This window comes from Oncorhynchus clarkii, chromosome 4, assembly GCF_045791955.1.
Source record: "Oncorhynchus clarkii lewisi isolate Uvic-CL-2024 chromosome 4, UVic_Ocla_1.0, whole genome shotgun sequence".
NCBI classification, from domain to species: Eukaryota; Metazoa; Chordata; class Actinopteri; order Salmoniformes; family Salmonidae; genus Oncorhynchus; species Oncorhynchus clarkii.
In genome coordinates, this window is record NC_092150.1 from 53,586,885 (window position 1) to 53,601,327 (window position 14,443).

The following is a 14,443-nucleotide window of genomic DNA, read 5'->3' on the forward strand; positions in this document are numbered from 1 at the left end:
GACCGGTGGTAAGTAGACAGGCGACGTCAAGTACCAAAGGGGGAGTAGACGTGACAGTACACCCCCCCCCCCCCCCCCCCCCCACACACACACACACACACACGTACGGCTCCAGTCGCAGGACGACGCCGGCCATGGGGACTGCCCCGAAGGCAAGGAGTGGGCTGGTCTGGTCAGTGAAGGTGGAAATCTGAGAGGATGTTGGGATCTAGAATGTCGTCCCCCGGAACCCAACACTGCTCCTCTGGATTGTACCCCTCCCAGTCTACCAGGTACTGGAGCCTACCCTCACGATGTCAGGAGTCCAGGAGGGATCTGACAGCATAAGCGGGGCTTCCCTCGATGTTCGGGGGAGGTGGGTCGTGGGGGACGGAATCAGCCAGGGAGCCAGGAACCACCGGCCTGAGGAGGAAAACGTGAAAAGAGGGTGAGATCCAATAGTTAGTGGGAAGCTGTAATCTGTATGTTACCTCATTGACCCTCCGGAGCACTTTGAATGGCCCCACAAACCGAGGGCTCAGCTTCCGGCAGGGCAGGAAGAGCAGGAGGTTCCTGGTGGAGCCAGATGTGATCACCAGGATGGAACACAGGCGCCTCACTGCGGTGACGATCCACCTGCTCCTTCCAGCGGAGGACGGCGCATTGAAGCCTCATGTGGGCAGCGGGGTGAAGTTGAATCTGGTAAAGAAAAGGGCCCTTCTTGCTTGGCGCGGGTTCAGCCGCCTCGCTTTTCATATGTACTCCAGGTTCCGATGGTCGGGGAGGATGAGAAATGTGTCCGTGGCGCCCTTCGACCAGTATTTCCACTCCTCACTGCAAGGAGCTCCCAATCACGGACCATGGTTCCTTTCTGCAAGAAACACTTTTTTAGAGTAGTATGCACATAGTATGCACATGGATACAATTTTTGTGGATTACATTGAAGTTGTGACAGGTCGGCCCCCACACCCACTTCTGGGGCGTCCACCTCCACCATGAATGGAAGCGTAGGATCTGGGTGGTGAAACGGTGCAGAGGTGAAACGCCCCTTCAGTAGATGGAAGGCCTCATCGGCTGCAGAATTCCACACCAACTTACGGGGACAACCTTTGAGGGGACTCCAAAAACCGTTGTAGTCTGGTGGTTGGGACTGGCCATGACCTGACTGCAGCTACCTTCCTCTCCTCCAAAACCACTCTCTGCAGGCTGATCCTATATCCCAAGAAGGAGACGGCAGCTTGAGGAAGCTGACATTTCTCCGCTTTGACATACAGTTGGTTCTCCAGGAGGCGTTTCAGGACTACCCGGACGTGGGCGATATGCTCCTCCAAGGTGGACAAGTAGATCAGGATATCACTGATATACACAACCACCTAACGCCCAAGCATTTCTCGAAACACCTCATTCACTAATGCCTGGAACACTGACGGAGCATTAGCTTATCCATAAGGCATCTCTAAGTACTCATAGTGCCCAGATATCATGCTGAAGGCCGTCTTCCATTCATCCCCCTCCCGGATGCGGATCAAATTGTAGGCATTCCGCAGGTCCAGCTTGGTAAAAGAATAATAAAAAACACTGTTGGAGAGCCTCCTGGATGTTGTTTTCCTCCATAGCCTTGATTTCAACCACTGATGGGGGTTAGATGCAGCTGCGCAAAGGCGCATAGTCTGTTAGCAGGTCGATGGCACAGTCCCAGGGGCAATGACGAGGGAGACATGGGGCTTGGGAAAAAACTCCCAAAGATCCTGGTAAACCTCCAGGATGTCGGCCTGAAGAGCAACCACCAGGGTCACGGCCCAGGCCGTGATCGCCATTCTCAACCAGGAGCTGGTGTGGTCGTGGCGTTGGAGCCACAATATTCTGAGGATGACTTTGTGTACGGGTGCCTGGATGATGAGGAAGGGAAGGTTTTCTTGGTACAGGGGTCCAAAGGGTGATGGTGAGTGGTCCTGTGATGTGTGTCCCAGATCCCAGTGGTCAGTTATCCTGTTTGGGATAGGGGGCTGCATTTTCACATTCGGATGAAAAGCGTGCCCAGAGTAAACTTCCTGCTACTCTGTCCCAGAAGCTAATATATGCATATTACTAGTAGTATTGGATAGAAAACATTTGACATTTCTAAAACTGTTTGAATGATGTCTGAGTATAACAGAATTCATATGGCAGGCGAAAACCTGAAAATCCAACCAGGAACCGGGAAATCTGAGGTTTGTAGTTTTTCAACTCATTGAATATACAGTGTCTATGGGGTCATATTGCACTTCCTAAGGCTTCCACGAGATGTCAACAGACTTTAGAACCTTGTTTGAGGCTTCTAGTGTGAAGTGGGGGAGAATGAGACCTGAATCAGCCACGAGCTGATCATGCGTGCACACAGCCACTTTAATAATGGAAATTAATGTAAAAATATATCACTATCCACTTTAAACGATGCTACTTAATATAATGTTTACATACCCTACATTACTCATCTCATACAGTGGGACAAAAAAGTATTTAGTCAGCCACCAATTGTGCAAGTTCTCCCACTTAAAAAGATGAGACAGGCCTGTAATTTTCATCATAGGTACACTTCAACTATGACAGACAAAATTGTATTTTTAATGAATTTTGTACTCCTCTCTTTGGCTGGAAAATGGCTGTGTGTGTTTTTGTGACTAGGCTCTGACCTAACATAATCAAATGGTGTGCTTTCGCTGTAAAGTATTTTTGAAATCGGACACGATGGGAAGATTAACAAGAAGTTAAGCTTTAATTTGGTGTATTGCACTTTTGAATGTATGAAAGTTACATATTTCCCCCCCCCAAAATTTGTTTTAGCGCACTGCCTTTTCAGCTGAATGTTGTCGAGGGGTTAGCCTCGACAACATTCGGAACCTAGCCAAGGCCAGCATACAAGGCCAGCATCCCCTAGCCATAAGAAGTTATACAGCTCTTTAACCGGAAAGGAGAGCAGGTATGATGTTATTTTCAGGGAAGAGGCAAGGGCCTGGTCAATAAAATTCCCAGTGGCATCGGAGTCCACTAGAGCTATAGGAACGACACGAGGGACAGTCTGCTAGTGAAATCGGTACTAAAAAGGATTTGGTGGAGAGTGATGATGATGGAATACTCACACCTACCCCAGGAGACGGGTGAACACGGGACCGTCCCTCTGCTCTAGTGGCTCCCGGGTTGGGACGTTGTGGACACCGTTGAATCTGGTGCCTCGCTTGACCACAATAGGGACAGAGCCCCAGCTGTCTCCGACGGTGTTGCTCAGCCGCAGGGAGGCGTTTGGCCCCTACCTCCATGGGTTCAGACTCTTACTCAGATCGGTCAACGAAGGAGGGAGAGAGGCGATGAGTGCCACCACTCTCGAAGGAGTTTATGCAGATGGATGGCCATCGTGATGAGTGCATCTAATGAGAGGGTGTCAACTCGGCATGCCAGCTCCGTCTGGACCTCATCACACAATCCGCATCTGAATAAGTAGCGGAGTGCAGGCTCATTCCATCTGCTGAATGCTGCCACTGTACGGAAGGTAAGGGCGTACTCAGCAGCAGTCTGGTCCTCCTGCCGTAGTTGGAGTAGGTGCTCACCCCCCTCTCTGCCCTCCGGTGGATGATCGAAGTCTCCTCTGAAAAGAGCCATGAACCTCCCATAGGAACCCAGTTCCTCCTCTCCCCCAGACAGCCGTAGCCCACTACAACACCTGCCCGGTCAGCAGGGATATAACAGTGGCAACCTCGGACCTCTCGGTGGTGGGGGCTCCCGTTTGATGAGAAAAATAGAGGGCGCACTGGAAGAGGAGGCCATGGCATTTGGATGGAGTCCCGTCATATGTCTGGAAGGGACAAACTGACCTGGGCAGAATGTTGAATGAGCTGGGGTGTTGGTTCGACTCATTGTAGAAGATCCTCCACTCGTTGGGGGGGGGGGGGGGGGGGGGGGGGGGGGGGGGGCGTCCTTTGAGGTGCAGTCGGTGAGTTTAACCTCTCTGGGATAGGGGGACGCAAATGTCCCACTTGGTCAATAGCCAGGGAAAATGCAGAGCGCCAGATTCAAATAAAATACTATAATATTCAAACTTTCATTAAATCACACATGCAGGATAGCAAATTAAAGCTACACTCATTGTGAATCCAGCCAACATGTCCGATTTCAAAAATACTTTTCGGCGAAATCATAAGAAGCTATTATCTGATGATAGCACAGCAGTAAACAAAGAGAGTAGCACATTTTTACCCTGCAGGCGCTACACAAAATGCAGAAATAAAATATAAAACATGCCTTACCTTTGACGAGCTTCTTTTCTTGGCACTCCAATGTCCCATAAACATCACAAATGGTCCTTTTGTTTGATTAATTCCATCCATATATATCCAAAATGTCAATTTATTTGGCGTGTTTGATCCAGAAAAAAACTGCTTCCAATTTGCGCAAAGTTACTACAAAATATCTCAAAAGTTACCTGTAAACTTTGCCAAAACATTTCAAACTACTTTTGTAATACAACTTTAGGTATTTTTAAACGTTAATAATCGATCAAATTGAAGACGGGTCTATCTGTTTTCAATAGAGGACGAGAAGAAACTAACGCTACTTTTCAAGTCTTGGTCAACTCTCAACAGCGTTACCCAGTTCCAAGATGGCCGCACTTCTTCATTGCACAAAGGAATAACCTCAACCAAATTCCAAAGACTGGTGACATCTATATAAGCGGTAGGAACAAGTGCAACTGCAAACAAGTCCCTAAGAAATATTGTTTCCCCATGAGAACTCACTGAACAGACCGAGACCTCAAAAAAAAACAATTCTGAACGGTTAGTCCTCTGGGTTTTGCCTGCTACATAAGTTCTGTTATACTCACAGACATGATTCAAACAGTTTTAGAAACTTCAGAGTGTTTTCTATCCAAATCCACTAATAATATGCATATCTTATATTATTGGCATGAGTAGCAGGAAGTTGAAATTGGGCACGCTATTTATCCAAAAGTTGAAAATGCTGCCCCCTATCCCAAAGAGGTTTTAATAGGAAAGACCATGGAGTGAATACAAAAACAGGAGTAGCGTCTAAACATGAAAACAAGAAACAATACTACCTAATGGGTGACACAACGGAGTGCTAGATGAATGGGAAGTAATCAGGGTAGTGATGAAGTCCAGGTGTGCTTCATGATGGCGCACAGGTGTGCGTAATGATTGTTGCCAGATGTTCGTAATGATGGTTTGCCAGGACCGGTGGTTAGTAGACCGGCGATGTCCTACAATTTTCTCTTATATTTACACAGAAGTAGAAAGGATATCTATCATGCTCTCTCTGTCCTCTCTTTCTCTGCTCTCTCTCTTCCTCCCTATAGTGCTCTAGGAATTGTGGTGGAGGGGTGCGGGAGAGGAGGGTAATGTGTATGGACACAGACCAGAACCCATATGAGGAAGACAAGTGCACCCCCCACCCTAAACCTGCTACTGTGGAGCACTGTAACACCCAGGCCTGCCATGAAGCCCAAAGTGAGTCAAATTCCAGTGTGTGTGTGTGTGTGTGTGTCTATATACACTACCATTCAAAAGTTGTGTCACTTACAAATGTCTTTGTTTTTTAAAGTAAAGCAAAAAAAGTATATTAAAATTACATCAAATTGACCAGAAATACTGTGTAGACATTATTAATGTTATAAATGACTATTGTAGCTGGAAACACTTGATTTTTTTATAGAATATCTACATAGGTGTAGAGACCTGGAACACAGGCCACTCCTGTGTTCCAGTGGCACATTGTGTTAGCTAATCCAAGTTGATCATTTTAAAAAGGTAATTGATCATTAGAAAACCCTTTTGCAATTATGTTAGTACAGCTGAAAACTGCTGTTCTGTTTAAAGAAGCAATAAAACTGGCCTTCTTTAGACTAGTTGAGTATCTGGAGCATCAGCATTTGTGGGTTCGATTACAGGCTCAAAATGGCCAGAAACAAAGACCTTTCTTCTGAAACTCGTCAGTCTATTCATGTTCTGAAAAATGAAGGCTATGCCATGCGAGAAATGGCCAAGAAACTGAAGATCTCATACAACGCGGTGTACTACTCCCTTCACAGAACAGCGCAAACTGTCTCTAACCAGAATAGAAAGAAGAGTGGGAGGCCCCGGTGCACAACTGAGCAAGAGGACAAGTACATTAGTGTCTAGTTTGAGAAACAGACGCCTCACAAGTTCTCAACTGGCAGCTTCATTAAATATTACCCGCAAAACACCAGTCTCAACATCAACCTTTGAAAAGGCGACTCCGGAATGCTGGCCTTCTAGAAAGAGTTGCAAAGAAAAAGCCATATCTCAGACTGGCCAATAAAAAGAAAATATTAAGATGGGCAAAAGAACAGACACTGGACAGAGATATGGCTTTTCTTTGCAGCTCTGCCTACAAGGCCAGCATCCCAGAGTCGAATGAGAGTGTGCAAAGATGTCATCAAGGCAAAATATGGCTACTTTGAATAATCTAAAATATATTTTGATATGTTTAAAACTTTTTTGGTGACTACATGATTTCACATGTGCTATTTCATAGCTTTGATGTCTTCACTATTATTCTACAATGTAGAAAATAGTAAAATCTTTGAATGAGTGGGTGTGTCCAAACTTTTGCCTGGTACTGTGCATATATATACATACTGAAAACAAATCAACAACTTGTAAAGTGTTTTTAATGAGCTGAAATAAAAGATCACAGAAATGTTTTATATACACCAAAAGCTTATTTCTCTCAAATTTTGTGAACAAATTTGTTTACATCCCTGTTAGTGAGAATTTCTCCTTTGCCAAGATCATCCATGAGGAGTATTTCTGTATGTAATAAAGCCCTTTTGTGAGGAAAAATTAATTCTGATTGGCTGCGTCTGGCTCCCCAATGGGTGGGCCTATGCCCTCCCAGGCCCACCCATGGCTGCAACCCTGTCCTGTCATGTGAAATCCATAGAATAAGGCCAAATTAATACATTTCAATTGACTGATTTCCTACTTTGAACTGTAACTCAGTAAAACCTTTGAAATTGTTGCACGTTGCTTAGATATTTTTTGTTCAGTATATGTATGTGGGGTGGTTCTATTCATGTATCATTGTCTCTCTCTGTTTAGGTGTCCCAAGTATCCATGACCCAACTGGACATGACAGCACTCTGAGAGGATATGTGCCTTATGACTCTTCAGGTACGAGTGTGCGTTAGGGATGTTTTTGTCTCTATGCATGCATGGGCATGTGTATCAATTTGTGTGCGTAATTATAATCATATGTGTGTAGATTGACTTGGGATAATTAAAATACTTCTTAGGGCTAGGCGTCCCGCTAGCGGGACAACTTCCTGTGAAACTGGAGGGAGCGTATTTCAAATAAATAATCATACAAATGATTGTCATTAAACATTTTTAGGTAAATATAAGTGTCTTTCGGTTGAAAGCTTAAATTCTTGTTAATCTAACTTCATTGTCCGATTTACAGTACCTATTATAGCGAAAACATGCCATGCGATTGTTTGAGGACGGCAGCTCATGTCAAAATATTTTTCCTCCAGCACAGGTTTCATAAATTCACAAATAGCCATTAAATATTCACTTACTTTTTGAAAATCTTCCCATGATTTGTCATCCAAAGGGTCCCAGCTATAACATGTAGTGTCGTTTTGTTGGATAAAATCCTTCTTTATATCCCGAAAAGTCTGTTTAGTTGGCGCCATCGATTTGAGTAATCCACTCGTTCAACTTGCAGAGAAAGGAATCCGAAAATCTACCCCTAATCTGTGTCAACAAGTCAAAATATATTTCTATTTACTCCTCAGATACCCTAAAATGTAATCAAACTATAATATTTCTAACGGAAAGAAGTATGTTCAATAGGATACCAATTTTAGCAGTTGTGTCCTGTCTTCATGGCGCATGCAAACACAAATTTCCAAGAATGTGTCCCTGTACTAAAACTGATATTTCTTATTTGTTTTGGAAGTTACAAGCCTGTAACATTGAACATAGACTGACACCCTGTGGAAGACATAGGAATTGCATCTTGGGAGTAAATTTTAGGATGCTCTTACACTTGCCATTGTAAGAGGATGGTCTCTCTCCAAAAAAATTCTGGTTGGTTTTTCTTTGGATTTTCTCCTACCATATATAGTGTTATATTCTCAAACATTATTTTAACATTTCTACAAACTTCAAAGTGTTTTCTTTCCAATGGTACCAATTATATGCATACCCTGGCTTTAAGGTAGAGACAGAAATAGCTTAACAAAACAAGAATTTGAAAATTAACTTTTCTATCTCTCCTTAAGCTAAAACACCTCTCTTATAGTATGTTCCATTCTCTGTCTAGACAGTGTTGTAATCCATCAAAATATTATAACTACATATCGACAAGACAGGATCCACTAGTCAAAGTGGTATATCAACATCTGAAAATATACTCTCTGGCTAAACATAACTATGGAATTCCTAAATATACGATAGCAAAAATAAACACCTTCAAAACATGTATTATTTACATTTTTATCCATCTACACTACTGTTCAAAAGCTTGGGGTCACTTAAAAATGTCCTTGTTTTTTTTGAAGAAAAGCACATTTTTGGGCAATTAAAATAACATCAAATTGATCAGAAATACAGCGTAGACATTGTTAATGTTGCTACTATTGAAGCTGGAAACGGCTGATTTTTAAAATTGAATATCTACATAGGCGTACAGAGGCCCATTATCAGCAACCATCACTCCTGTGTTCCAAATGTTGTGTTCGCTAATCCAAGTTTGTAATTTTAAAAGGCTAATTGATCATTAGAAAACCCCTTTGCAATTATGTTAGCACAGTGAAAACTGCTGTCCTGATTAAAGAAGCAGTAAAACTGTCCATCTTTAGACTAGTTGAGTATCTGGAGCATCAGCATTTGTGGATTCGATTACAGGCTCAAAATGGCCAGAAACAAAGACCTTTCTTCTGAAACTCGTCAGTCTATTCAAGTTCTGAAAAATGAAGGCTATGCCATGCGAGAAATTGCCAAGAAACTGAAGATCTCATACAACGCGGTGTACTACTCCCTTCACAGGACAGCGCAAACTGTCTCTAACCAGAATAGAAAGAAGAGTGGGAGGCCCCGATTTTCTCCTGAAACTCGTCAATCTATTCTTATTTTGAGAAATTAAGGCTATTTAATGTGAGAAATCACCAAGAAACTGAAGATCTGGTACAATGCTGTGTACTACTCCTTTCAAAAAACAGCACAAACTGTCTCCAACCAGAATAGAAAGAGGAGTGGGAAGCCCCAATGCACAACTGAGCAAGAGGACAAGTACATTAGAGTGTCTAGTTTGAGAAACAGACCAAGTCCTCAACTGGCAGCTTCATTAAATAGTACCCGCAAAACCCCAGCCTCAATATCAGTGAAGAGGCGACTCCGGGATGCTGGCCTTCTAAATCAAATCAAATGTATTTATATAGCCCTTCGTACATCAGCTGATATCTCAAAGTGCTGTACAGAAACCCAGCCTAAAACCCCAAACAGCAAGCAATGCAGGTGTAGAAGCACGGTGGCTAGGAAAAACTCCCTAGAAAGGCCAAAACCTAGGAAGAAACCTAGAGAGGAACCAGGCTATGTGGGGTGGCCAGTCCTCTTCTGGCTGTGCCGGGTGGAGATTATAACAGAACATGGTCAAGATGTTCAAATGTTCATAAATGACCAGCATGGTCGAATAATAATAAGGCAGAACAGTTGAAACTGGAGCAGCAGCACAGTCAGGTGGACTGGGGACAGCAAGGAGTCATCATGTCAGGTATTCCTGGGGCATGGTCCTAGGGCTCAGGTCCTCCGAGAGAGAGAAAGAAAGAGAGAATTAGAGAGAGCATATGTGGGATGGCCAGTCCTCTTCTGGCTGTGCCGGGTGGAGATTATAACAGAACATGGCCAAGATGTTCAAATGTTCATAAATGACCAGCATGGTCGAATAATAATAAGGCAGAACAGTTGAAAGAAACTGGAGCAGCAGCACGGCCAGGTGGACTGATGACAGCAAGGAGTCATCATGTCAGGTAGTCCTGGGGCATGGTCCTAGGGCTCAGGTCCTCCGAGAGAGAGAAAGAGAGAATTAGAGAACGCACACTTAGATTCACACAGGACACCGAATAGGACAGGAGAAGTACTCCAGATATAACAAACTGACCCTAGCCCCCCGACACATAAACTACTGCAGCATAAATACTGGAGGCTGAGACAGGAGGGGCCAGGAGACCCTTCTAGGCAGAGATCCTCTGTTCAGTGTCTGTGTTCTTTTGCCCATCTTAATCTTTTCTTTTTATTGGCCAGTCTGAGATATGGCTTTTTCTTTGCAACTCTGCTAAGGCAAAAGCCAGCATACTGGAGTCGCCTCTTCACTGTTGACATTGAGACTGTAGGTACATTAAGTATATAGGCTATTTATATAGATTATCTAAAGATTTAGCCATATGTCTGTGTTTGCTCTCTCTAGCCACTAACACAGTGTATGACCCCTATTCCACCGCTGTGGTTGGTCCTCACTGCTCCCAGTCATACTACGGCTGCTGCCCCGATGGCCACACTTCCTCCGGTGGGCATAGAGGAGAGGAATGTCCTGCAGATGACTGCGTACGCACCCGGTAAGACCTAGGTGGCATCTGTTCAGTTGGGTGCAACTTTACATAACTTTAAAATAGAGATAACATTGTGTAAAACAGACATGGCATGCAGAGGCAGATTAACTTTGTTACTTTGACAGTCCAACTAGTGACATTCACATTCATGGATGCTGTCTGAGTCCATGTTTCTGTCTCACCTACCTTTGTGCCTTTCCATAACAGCAAAACATCGTTTTTTTGTCTACCCCTATACCTTACCTGTGTTTGTCTCCGGTTGTCAGGTACGGCTGCTGTCTGGATGGGGTGACTCCTGCTCAGGGTCATAGAAGGGCAGGATGTCCTGATTCCCACCCACTTGCGGTAAGAGCTGCCCACTACCCACTGTGTCAAGACCACTCTTTTTCTTTCACAATCAAAAGCAGTCTATCCATCCCTTTAGATTGGAAAATCTCTCTCTAAGTAGATAATAAATAATAAACAAAAGTGAAATAAACAATACAAATTAACAGTAAACATTATTTTAGAACTTCTGTGAGTGTAAAGACATTTCAAATGTCATTATGTCTATATACAGTGTTGTAAAGATGTGCAAATAGTTAAAGTACAAAAGGGACAATGAATAAACAGAAATATGCCTCTCTCTCTCAACCAGTCTTTTTCCAATTCAATGTAAGGGCTTTATTGGCATGGGAAACGTATGTTTACATTGCCAAAGCCAGTGAAATGGATGATAAACAAAAACATTTTTTACAGTAAACATTACACTTACAAAAGTTCCAAAATAATAAAGATATTTCAAATGTCAAACTATTATTTATATATGCAGTGTTGTAATGATGTGCAAATAGTAAAAGTACAAAAGGGAAAATAAATAAACATAAATATAGGTAGTATTAACAATGTTTGTTCTTTACTGGTTGCCCTTTTCTTGTGGCAACAGGCCACATATCTTGCTGCTGTGACTGCACACTGTGGTATTTCACCCAATTGATATGGGACTTTATCAAAATTGGATATGTTTTCAAATTCTTTGTGGGTCTGTGTAACCTGAGGGGAAATACACTGCTCAAAAAAAATAAAGGGAACACTTAAACAACACAATGTAACGCCAAGTCAATCACACTTCTGTGAAATCAAACTGTCCACTTAGGAAGCAACACTGATTGACAATAAATTGCACATGCTGTTGTGCAAATGGAATAGACAACAGGTGGAAATGATAGGCAATTAGCAAGACACGCCCAATAAAGGAGTGGTTCTGCAGGTGGTGACCACAGACCACTTCTCAGTTCCTATGCTTCCTGGCTGATGTTTTGGTCACTTTGAATGCTGTGGGTCAGTCACAATGTGCATGTGTCTGTTCAAACGGTCAGAAACAGACTCCATGAGGGTGGTATGAGGGCCCGACGTCCAAAGGTGGGGGTTGTGCTTACAGCCCAACACCGTGCAGGACGTTTGGCATTTGCCAGAGAACACCAAGATTGGCAAATTCGCCACTGGCGCACTGTGCTCTTCACAGATGAAAGCAGGTTCACACTGAGCACATGTGACAGACGTGACAGAGTCTGGAGACGCCGTGGAGAATGTTCTGCTGCCTGCAACATCCTCCAGCATGACCGGTTTGGCGGTGGGTCAGTCATGGTGGGCCGCACAGCCCTCCATGTGCTCGCCAGAGGTAGCCTGACTGCCATTAGGTACCGAGATGAGATCCTCAGACCCCTTGTGAGACCATATGCTGGTGCGGTTGGCCCTGGGTTCTTCCTAATGCAAGACAATGCTAGACCTCATGTGGCTGGAGTGTGTCAGCAGTTCCTGCAAGAGGAAGGCATTGATGCTATGGACTGGCCCGCCCGTTCCCCAGACCTGAATCCAATTGAGCACATCTGGGACATCATGTCTCGCTCCATCCACCAACGCCACGTTGCACCACAGACTGTCCAGGAGTTGGCGGATGCTTTAGTCCAGGTCTGGGAGGAGATCCCTCAGGAGACCATCCGCCACCTCATCAGGAGCATGCCCAGGCGTTGTAGGGAGGTCATACAGGCACGTGGAGGCCACAAACACTACTGACCATCATTTTGACTTGTTTTAAGGACATTACATAAAAGTTGCATCAGCCTGTAGTGTGGTTTTCCACTTTAATTTTGAGTGTGACTCCAAATCCAGACCTCCATGGGTTGATACATTTGATTTCCATTGATCATTTGTGTGATTTTGTTGTCAGCACATTCAACTATGTAAAGAAAAAAGTAATTAATAAGAATATTTAATTCATTCAGATCTAGGATGTGTTATTTTAGTGTTCCCTTAATTTTTTTGAGCAGTGTATGTCTCTCTAATATGGTCATACAATTGGCAGGAGGTTAGGAAGTGTAGCTCAGTTTCCACCTCATTTTGTGGGCAGTGTGCACATAGCCTGTCTTCTCTTGAGAGCCAGGTCGGCCTTCGGCGGCCTTTCTCAATAGCAAGGCTATGCTCACTGAGCCTGTACATAGTCAAAGATTTCAGGTATTCTGCCAGTGTGTACTCTCTGTTTAGGGCCAAAGAGCATTCCAGTTTGCTCTGTTTTTGGTAAATTCTTTCCAATGTGCTAAGTAATTATCTTTTCGTTATCTCATGATTTGGTTGGGTCTAATTGTGTTGCTGTCCTGTGGCTCTGTGAGGTCTGTTTGTGTTTATGAACAGAGCCCCAGGACCAGCTTGCTTAGGGGGTTCCTCTCCAGGTGTACTTCTCTGTAGGTGATGCATGAATTGCTTCCTTTTAGGTGGTTGTAGAATTTAACGTCTCTTTTCTGGATTTTGATAATTAGCGGGTATCGGCCTTATTCTGCTCGGCATGCATGATTTGGTTTTACGTTGTACACAATATATTTTTGCAGAATTCTGTATGCAGTCTCAATTTGGTTTTTGTCCCATTTTGTGAATTCTTGGTTGGTTGTGCAATGGGTTCTATAACTGATTCTAGTATTTTAGCCAAATCCTAATTGGTATGTCACATTTTATGTTAATTTTGATGGCATAGAAGGACCTTCTTGCCTTGTCTCTCAGATCGTTCACAGCTCTCTCTCACTCTCTTTCTTTCACTTTCTAGGACCACTCCGCTCCTGCTCAGTCTGGCCCTATGTGTTCCCTGTCACATGACGCTGGACCCTGTGCCATTTGGACTTCCCGCTTCTACTACAACTCAGCCACTGGCAGTTGCACCCAGTTCTGGTTCGGCGGATGCCAGGGTAATGCCAACAACTTTGTCTCCAGGGACCATTGCCAAAGGAAGTGTGGCGGTGCCGTCGTGACACCAAGAGTGGCATCCCCACACGCACGGTCCGTGAGGGTGAGCACAAGGGCGAGGGCATACCGTGTCCGGTCTTAAGAGACACAAGAAGAATGTGTTTCAGTGACACACATTATCCTTACAGGGGAAAGGAAAAATATGAAGCAATATGATTTACCTGTTTAATCTGTGAATGAATGTCTTCCAAAATTTGACCTGCACCATTTCTCTATTCTTTCTGTCATTGTTGATATCAATAAACTGAACAGATCTGTTGAATCAGGGTGTCCTTCTTGTATCATACTTTTTATTTCCTTTTTACAGGGGTGGAAAAAGTACCCAATTTTCATACTTGAGTAAAAGTAAAGATACCTTAATAGAAAATAGTAACCCAGTAAAATACTACTTGAGTAAAAGACAACATTTGGTTTTAAATATACTTAAGTATCAAAAGTAAATGTAACTACTAAAACATAATTAAGTATCAAAATTAAAAGTATAATTTAAAATTCCTTTAAGAAAACCAGATGACGCTATTCTTGTTTTTTAATTTATTTACAGATAGCCAGGGGCACACTCTTATC

General features: G+C 43.6%; 1 protein-coding gene across 2 annotated transcripts in view; it reads left to right on the forward strand.

Annotated features, from left to right (window-relative positions):
• The window catches only part of LOC139407723 (papilin-like), a 32,095-nt gene extending 18,026 nt beyond the window's left edge, over window positions 1–14,069 (forward strand). Inside the window, exons 8-12 of one of the 2 annotated variants that reach the window (XM_071151572.1) lie at window positions 5,327–5,477; window positions 7,092–7,163; window positions 10,462–10,609; window positions 10,870–10,948; window positions 13,680–14,069. In XM_071151572.1, coding sequence (XP_071007673.1) covers window positions 5,327–5,477; window positions 7,092–7,163; window positions 10,462–10,609; window positions 10,870–10,948; window positions 13,680–13,958 — 729 coding nt within the window. In that variant the 3' untranslated portion in view covers window positions 13,959–14,069. The remainder of the gene's footprint in view (window positions 1–5,326; window positions 5,478–7,091; window positions 7,164–10,461; window positions 10,610–10,869; window positions 10,949–13,679) is intronic. The other variant, XM_071151573.1, reaches the window with a different exon arrangement.
• Window positions 14,070–14,443: the final 374 nt, after the last annotated feature.